Consider the following 9529-nt stretch of genomic DNA (forward strand, 5'->3'; position numbering starts at 1 on the left):
TCAGCCAGGCACACTGCACCAAGCAACTTGCTTTACCGTGATGATAACGCAGACCGGCCCCAGAAAACTCCAGATGAATCCTGTGCTTGGGTTCAGCCAGCAGCTACGAAGACAAACAGGAGTCAGCGCCTGTTTAACTCCTGACCCTACAGTCACTCCCTCTCTCCCCCAAAATGCACTAATGGAGGATATTACAGGAAGCAGATCCTGAGATGAAAAGTCTCATGACGGGTTGGGTGACACTTCAGTTTTCTTTGGACCGCAGCGAGTCTGCTTTCAGACCTTCTTCCTGGGTGAATGTTCCTGAAGTGATCACTTGATGCCCTGCGCAGAGCTTGCTCTCAATATGTAACCTTTGCCATCTCTTCCTCTCTGCTCAGACCTCTCTACTGGCACACCTGGTCATTCAAATCTCAGCTCGAATGCCACCTCATCTGAAAAGCCACTTGGGACCCTCCCTACCCCTGGTTTTTCTCTAGCAGACCATGCTGCTTTCATTATTTATTTTTAAATAGCATCTACTGGTGTCATAAATTATTGTGGTGATTAATTCCTTGAAAACTGTCCATCTCCCCCTTCCAGACTATGAGCTGTATGAGAATCTTAAATGATACTTACCAGCACACTACCCTAAATCATCTCGCACAGACCCGTGTGATAAACAGACCTTGCTCTAAAACAGACAATGGTGATGATGATGATGATAATGATGATGATGATGATGGCACGTCTAGCGCTTTACACTGTGACAGACAACATTCTGAATGTTTTGCAGATAATAACTCATTTAACCCTCACAACACTAAGATGTCGGCATTGTTGTTTGCCTCTATTGTATGGGTAAGGAAATGGAAGCCTACAGAGGTTAAGTAACTTGCCTAAGGCACAGCCAGAAGGTCATGGAGCAAGGATTCAAACCCAGGCAGGTTGGTTTCAGAATCCAGATTTCAAAGCTGCACAACCAAGTTTCTTTCATTGGTTACACCGCCACCATTCACCTATTCTACAGGTCAAACAGTGGCTCCTGGATAAGTGCAGTGTACAAGAGGTGCAAAAGACCATGGCAGCCCTGAGACCCACAAGCCATAAAGGGCTCAAGAAATGATTGACACAATTACCACTACTGTTATTGCTCTTCTTCTTGTTCACATAATTATCATCATGGACCTTGACAGCAGGGTGTTCAGGGAGACAGAGTGGTCGCGCTTACCGATTATGCATCCCATAGTCCTGTGGTTGCACGACGGCAGAGATGGCCACCACCAGCCCTGGGAGCCCGTAGCCAAAGGCACAGATGTACCACATCTTGATGTTGTGAGAGCTGAAGTAATTCATCATCTTCAGGTTCCTGACCATTAGGAAGAGCATCACAGCCTCCACCAGCATCCAGAAGAAGCAGGCCAGGAAAAGGTAGTGCAGGAAGCCTGCAATGACGGCACAGCCCATCTGGAGAAGAGAAGTGTGCACACTCGAGACCCCTGGCACCTCCAAGGGGCAGGTTCTCAGACACAGTGGGGCTGCTCCTTTGATTGGAATTTCCCCTTATCCATCCCTTTGGTAGGGGAACCAGTGGAATGTATGGAGTTTGGAAGCATCTCTAGTCTCCACTGGAGGTCAGTAGCGCCCTCTCCCAGGGATTACCATCGATCAAGTCTCTAGATATTACTGAGTGTCCCCTACAGAAAGAATCATCCAAGGCAAGAACCAGTGGTTTTAACAGTAAAAGGAGAGACCACCACAGTATATAACACGACCAGGGAAACAATTTTAAACTGACACCTATCACAAGAGTGCATAAACCAGGTAAAGAATTGGGGAACAAGTATCATCAAAAGGGGGTATAGCACATGCAAAGGTACTGAAGTGGGAACTAGCATAGAGATTATTGGGTAGGATGAGCAGGGGCAGATGTGGAGATGATGGGGCTGGGTGAGGACACAGCCTGAGGGATGTGAGACCTGGTTGTCAGTCTTGTCTACACCGGCGAGGAAGAGCGCCTTGGCCAAGAAGAGGCACACGCAGAGGTGCAGGTGGAGGTAGGTGTTCTGGTTGCGAATGGCACGACACAGGAGGAAGGTGGCGATGGCCAAGACGAGACACACCAGGGAGAAGATCAAGCCCACGAGGCTAATGATGTACAGGGAGAACTCCGTCTGTCAGGAAACAGATACATCATTCAGAGAGGGGCCAACATCCCTCCAGACAGAAAAAAGAAAAAGAATTATCCAGACTCCTGAAAGGGTTCGAGGACCTTTTCTCCTTCGACACTCAGAGTGAAGGAGGTGCTGTCCATCGCCATCCTTTGCCCTCCATCAACACCCATTCCCATCTGGTCCTGTGCCTCACCCATGCCATACCAGGGCAGGGTGTCTACAAACTACATTTCCCAGAATCGCCTGGGGGTACGGTGTCCTTCAGGTTTCCCAGGGAGATGTATGCATGAGGTTTTTAGAAGGCAGAAAAGAGGGAGCCACCAGCCTTCTGTGGACAGGAGCAAGCGATGGCTGGGCTCCGTGCTCTAGCTGTCCCCTCTTCCGTTGGCAGCAGCAATTTCTGTCCTCTGGTTTACAGCTGCAAGGGGTGATCTTGAAGCCAGACCCCAGGTGGCAACCTCTGATTCCAACCTCCTCCATCCCTCCCCATGATTTTGTGACCATCCTGTCCCTTGCCTGAAATTCGTAGAGTGATCATTGTTTCCTGCACTGAACTGGCACTGCCACAGTGACGTTCAGGAATGCCCCGATTTCTGGGAGCAGACATGGCACACTGAGCCCTTCCCCTATGCTGTCAATCATAACTGATATAAAAGTTTCCAGGTCCTTCTGGGAAGATGTGCCAAGGCACCATCTCACAAGCTACTCCCTATGATTCTGTTACGTGGTGGCGAAGAGAACGGACTATCGTTCTGCAAGTTCCTAGTTGTATGAGCCTGGGAAAGACACTTAACTGCCCTGTGTCTCGGTTTCCTCATCTGTTAAAAGAGGATCCTAATGAATATACTAAACGATACTAAATGGAAAGACTTCAAGTGCTCACAGCTGTGCAGGGAACACACTACCTGCCCTCCACTGAGTCTACTCCACTCACCAAGGCTCGCTTCACCCACCCTGCCCCGCCCCATCACTAGCTCTCACTGACACACTTCTGGATCCCTATTGCACCACTTCTCGCCCCATTTGCTTAGTTTTGTGGAAAGAGACCTCTGGAGACAGTCTGTCCTGGGTTCAGGTCTCATCTGCACCCATTTAGTTTTCTGAGTAAGTGGGCTATGGAGCCTCAGCCCCCATCCTGTAAAATGGCCTGAAAACATTTACCTTAAAATAAAGGGTCCAACACAGGCTATCACGCTCTACGAATGGGATCTGTCATTATTAACTCATTCAGGGGTCATTTCTCCTTGTATATGGGAGTTTCATGACTTTGCAGCCAAACTATGAATTCTCCAAGGGCAGAGGCACACCCTGTCTGTCCCCCATGACTGTGCCCCACAACACCCAAGGCCATGGGAGACACACAATGGATGTTCATTCACAATATTTTCCCCTCGGATTTGGAGACCCAGAGCAGAGAGAGTCAGTACTGACTGTGAGCTCCCCAGAAGCCATGACGACGGCCAGGTTCATCATCTGGTTACAGCTGCACACAGTATGCATCTCAGAAGCTTCACGGATTGCACAGCCAGAGTGTATCCACCTGCCACCTTCCATGTCCGTGTCCCAGGAAACGCAGATAGGTGTCTCAAATGGCTGCTTTGGCTGTAAATGTAAAGGCTTGGGTCACCTGAGACTCTCTCTCAAATGGATTCAGTATGACCAACTTCAGGGGTCATCTAGGACAAGAATATGCAGGTATGTTTGGGAGGGAATGGAAGGAAATGTAATACTTCAGTGTGTGAGGATGGAGAGAAAGATCTTGGATACCAGATCTGCCTCTACTACTGACTTGGTCATAGCTAATAAAGTCCCTGTAAATGTTCCTGCATCAAAATTCTTAATCTGAGCCCAATCTTGCCCAGTGATGAATGGGTGATTATACGCATTATATGGTATATGATATATATATTCTATGTGCTATATATTACGCACGCTATATATCATATATGCTCTATATTATACACGCTAAATATTATATATGTTATATATAATACATGCTATACATTGTATACTCTATATATAATATATGCTATATATTATATATGCTATATGTTAATGTGCTATATATATTATATATGCTATTTATATTGTAACATATATATGATTATATGCACTATATATTATATATGGTATATATTATATGTACTATATATTACATATGCTATATATCATATATGCTCTATAATATATATGCTGTATTTTATACACGCTGTATATTATATATGCCATATATTATTAGCCATATATTACATGTCCCACATAGTATATATGCCATATTATACACACTATATATCATGTATGCTATATATTATATGCTCCATATATTATATATGCTATATAAAAAGCTATATATAATACATGCTATATATAATACACGGTATACATTAATTACACTGTATATTATATACGCTATATACTATATACGCTATGTGCTATCTATACTATGTATGCTATATATATTTTAATATATATATGAGAGACCAATCCTCTGGAAGTGGACTTTGGGGATCGGCTTGAGTTACTAGGAACTGTTAGTTGTCTAGAAGCTGATACCTTCATGGGTCTCTATCAGATATGAAAGTAATGCCCACTGTGGGGTGAGGTGTTGTCAACTGGAAGATAGGGGCTCAACAAGAACCTCTTCACAAACCTCGATGTTCTCCAGCGTGTAAATGACTGGGTTAGAGAACCCATCTTGCTTCTCCCCAGTCATGATGCCCTGCACAACGCGAGAATTTATCTTCAGCTTCCTTTGGGACTTGGTGAAGGGGGTCTGAAGGTCTTGGAAGAAGCTCTCATCTAAAAACGACTCCATCCCCGAAAAGGAGACAAAAGCCACTCCAGTGGTCCCTGTGATTTTCCCCAAATGCAAAAAAAAAAAAAAAAGAAAAGAAAAAAAAAGAAACAGGAATCATTTGCTAAGTAGTGATTATTGAGGACCCAACATGTACACACACATAGACACTCTAATACCCCATGCATTTCTGGGCCTCCATGCACCTGCTGTGAGCACTGCAACACCATGAGAGCCAATGGACTTCTAGGTTGGTGACCTTCACCAGCACCAGTGCTACCCCCTGGACACATGTTGGCTACATTTAAATATAAATATGGGGGCGCCTGGGGGGCTCAGTCGGTTAAGCATCTGACTTTGGCTCAGGTCATGATCTCATGGTTTGTGGGTTTGAGCCCCATGTCGGGCTTTGTGCTGACAATGTGGAGCCTGCTTGGGATTCTGTCTATTCTCTGTCAGCCCCTCAGTGGCTCTCTCTCTCTGCCTCTTTCTTTCTCTCTCTCATAAATGAAGAAAGAGTATAAAAGTTTTAAATAAATATGACTTTATGTCTTTAAGGCACAATCAAACTGAGCACTAGGAAATAAGTTCCCCTCCCACACTGATGGTTAATCTTGCTTCCCCTCTCAATGCTGGTGGTCTTCAGAGACGTCTCTGGCTGCTCCCTGAGCCCTCCACACAGCATCTAGATCAGAGCGTGGCAAACCATGGCCCATAGGCCAATCTGGCCACTGCCTGCTTGGTATAAATGAAAGTGTTTCTGCAACACAGCCATGCCCACTCATTTACATATCATGTATGAGTGTCTTTGCTCTCTGAGAGACACTATTGCCCTCAGTGTCTAAAATATTTACTAATCCGCCCTCTACAGGACAAGCTTGCCCATCCCTGGTACAGATCAGAGCTTTCCACTAGAATTAGAACATGAATCACCCAGGCAATTTTAAATTTTCAGATAGCCAGATTGCACGAAAGTCAAAAACAGATAAAATTAATTTTAATAATACGTTAACTCAATACATGCAAAATATTATCCCTTCACCTATAATCCATCAAAAAAAATATGAATGAGACTTTTCCCAACCTTCGTTTTCTTTTTTACCAAGAATTTGGAAACTGGTGTGTACTTTACCAGATTTTAAAGTACAGCCTGGCCACATTTCATGTGCTCAATAAGAAAACGTGGCCAGTGGTGCTGTACCAGTGATGGTCTTGACACTCCAATATTGTGAGAGTGTTTATGTATCTAATATCTGACTTCCCCAGGGCACTGGCCTCATCTCACTAGTCTTGGAACTTAAGAGTTGGCTGATAAGTGTATGCTGATTGAATACACCTTTGATCTCCTCTCTGGTCTCAGGAGCAGCTTTGTACCTATATATCCAGATTCCTTGATGGTAGAACATCCAATCTTCATCTCATTCCCTTTGGCTTTGAAGAGAAAGATCTCATTCTCTTCAGTGCATTCTTCCTTGATGATCTTGCTTTCAATTTCTAAAAGAACACAGGGAGAATTTGTACCAGATTCCCCAGAAAGTAAGTCCTAAATCTTCTTTCTTGTCCCACAAAGTTCTGTGTACCTAGTTCCAAAGAATCAAAATGGCCAGCTCATCACAGGGAAGACCTTGAGCCCCTAGGTGGGTTGATAGGAGGATTATGAAACCAATGAGAAATCCAGGTGGAGCCTAGAGAGGGCCCCTCAAGTCTTAGGGGTCCATCAGGGAAAGCTGGTGTTGAGGTCATCAGAGATGGAAGGCAACAGAGTCCTGATCTTCCGGCTGCTCTAAATGGTGACACGTTTTCTGAAGCCAAAGGGGTTAGGAAGGGGCTGAGCGAGCACACAGAATGGACCAGGGCTCAGAGTCTGCATCCAGCTCTGCCCTGCACCAGCTGAGCAAACAGGACCAATGACTGAACTTCTCTGAGCCTCGGGTCTCTCGCCCGTGACATGGCACTAATTACAGGGGTCCTCATGAAAACAAAATAGGTGATGGAACCGGAAGTATCCTTTTAAAACATAAACCGGATGATAGCATATGCCTGTTCTCAAACTCTCCCGTTTCACACCCACCCCAATCTTACTCCAAATAAAATCCTGAGTCCACCCACCTCTCCTCTTCCTTTCTGACCTCTTCTCCTAGAGCCTTGATGATTCTCTCCTGCCTATGGCCACACTGGCCTCCTCTTTGTTCCTTGAACTCACCAAGTATTACTGGACTTTTGCTCTGTCTCCAAATACATCCACAGCTCCATTCCCTTTGGGCCTGCCCCAGTGACACTTGGCCTCCTCACACCATATAAACTGATGATGCTTCCCCCTAGCCTGACCCCCTCTAGCTGACTTAGCTTATTTTTCACAATAGCACTCTATCTCATATATGAGATCTTTGTTCATGGTGGGGCTCAGATAGTTGTTGAATGAATCAGTGATGCACTCCCACACACCCTTAACTCAATGCCAGGCACTCAGCAAATGGAGATGCAGTTACTATCCTGGGACTTGCTTCTCTGTGAGCTCCGAGGTTTGAAACAGTTGGGGAAATGATATACGGCGAAGCCACCGGGCACAGCATTGCCCACGCCCCACCCTTCAACAGCAGCACCCAGATGGAACCTTGCCTCCTCACCTAAGTGCTCCATCTGAACACTCTGAGTCACCTTGCCTAAGGGTTTCAGGAAAGCTGCTAGGGTGCTGCTTTTCACAGTCTCCAGGAGGACAGAGGCCAGAGTGGATGTCTCTTCTTTGGTGAAGTTGGACCATGTGGATGCTTGTTCAAGCACAGAGGTAAGGCTCTCAGCCGTGCTCTGCAAGGAAAGGTGTGTTTGTGCACGTACCCTCTCTCCCTCTTTCCTGTGCCCCAGATAACAGCTCTCCTCCTTCCCAGCCTCCCTCTTTCCCTCTCTCTCCTCCTCTCTCTCCCTCCTTCTCTCTCTCTCCCTCTCAAATTGGTGTGGCCTTTTAAGTCAGTACCTGGAATAGCACTGCTTACACCTAGCTCTGACTCAACATTTCCCTTCCTGGAATTTATCCTCCAAGAAATGTGTAAAAACGGCAAGGATCTTGTCCAGGGATGTTTGTTTCAGTTGGTTTCTGATAGCAAGAAGTTGGAAAGGCTAAATGTCCAACAGATTGGCTAAAACAATGACTAAATCCGATCACAGAATAGTAGGCAGCTGTTAACAAAACAGTGATCTCACACACACATATTAACAAGCAAAAAGATCAGTGAACTTTTGTTAAGTAAGGCAAAATTCAAAATAACATAGATATTATCTCATTTCACTTAAAAAACAAATACTTTCATTAACATTTTTACATCTATGATGTTATTGTTTCTGGCATACAGAGAGAAAAATCATTAATACTTTCTTATCAGCCAGGTATTAAGTATCTTATGTATGTTAATTAAGTTTTAGAAAGAAATCTATGAAGTAGAAACTATTATTTCCATTTTTGGGTGAGGAAACAGAACGCTTACAGGAGGTGGGAGAAGTAAGACTTGAACCTTTGTCATCTTCATCAGAGCTTGAATTCCTCTAGTAAGTGCTCACTTACTAGAAGTAAATGGCTTCAGTATGAGTGTGTGTGTGTGTGTGTGTGTGTGTGTGTGTGACATGCATTCACAAAGTGAAGGGATATGGGTACACATCCAAATGCTAACATGGATTATGTCAGAGGAATAGAGTTAAGTAAAGAATAGCAATAGCAATATTGACATCAATGTCAACATAATTCCTTTTATTGATTATTGTCAATAAACTGGCTTATACAGTGACTTTGACCCCAACGAGAAAATACGTGTAAGGGATTCACAACTTAATAAATACAAGGAAGAAAGTAATTGATTCCAGTCATATAGGGAAGGAAACGGACTGAAATCCAACTGGGAATACCAATTTTTATCTATCCAAATTGGATCAAAAAACATGAAATGAATTTCCATAAAAAATGGATGAGGGTGTAACTTGAGAGATGTTTGTTCTGGGAAAACATGACGTAACCGTATCCCAGGAGACCCTAGGGTCCCTCCCCACGACATACAGAAATGTCTCAGAATCATCCTGGAAATCGTGGTCCTCAATTCTACAGCTGAGGAAATCTCCTTACAACTCCCTTTGAGCTGTGCAATCTATACTTAGCTGCAAAGTTTATTTCATTTCCTTCAGAAAGTAAAATATTAGTAGACAAATGAAAATCCCACATGGTTATTACTTCTGTGTTAGATTTACAAAGTTTTCTGATCTTCTCATACTCTCAGAAGGGGGTGAACTCACGATTAACCACGTGAGTTCGCTGACTAATGCCATTAGATGTGGGATGAATGTATGTTTCGTATGAACAATTTCAAAGAACACAACTATTGAGGGAGCCTGGAATTGCCCGAGGGGGTTGCCTGGCAAGCTGTGTCTAAGGCAATTTCAGCGGGGCGCACGGACGGGGATTTGGAGATTGGAACTGGCCTGGGTTGAAGAGTGCAACCAACTTCGGCTGCGTCCCCGGAACGGGCAGTTGACACGCCCAAAAAAGCGAGTTGCAGCGCGGGGTTCAAGAAGGGACTGGAGCACCGTCACTCTCCTCCCC

General features: G+C 44.7%; 1 protein-coding gene across 1 annotated transcript; it reads right to left on the minus strand.

Annotated features, from left to right (window-relative positions):
- On the minus strand, nucleotides 1-7752 carry LOC120227580 (adhesion G protein-coupled receptor E1-like; the record flags this gene model as incomplete). Its single annotated transcript, XM_039225661.1, has 7 exons — nucleotides 1-103; nucleotides 1211-1446; nucleotides 1959-2153; nucleotides 3585-3755; nucleotides 4804-5003; nucleotides 6322-6441; nucleotides 7575-7752. Coding segments are annotated over 7 exons (1203 nt in total), but the record flags the coding sequence as incomplete, so codon positions are not given.
- Nucleotides 7753-9529: the final 1777 nt, after the last annotated feature.

Source organism: Hyaena hyaena, unplaced genomic scaffold, assembly GCF_003009895.1.
Source record: "Hyaena hyaena isolate Hyena2069 unplaced genomic scaffold, ASM300989v1 scaffold_2539, whole genome shotgun sequence".
Lineage (NCBI taxonomy): Eukaryota > Metazoa > Chordata > Mammalia > Carnivora > Hyaenidae > Hyaena > Hyaena hyaena.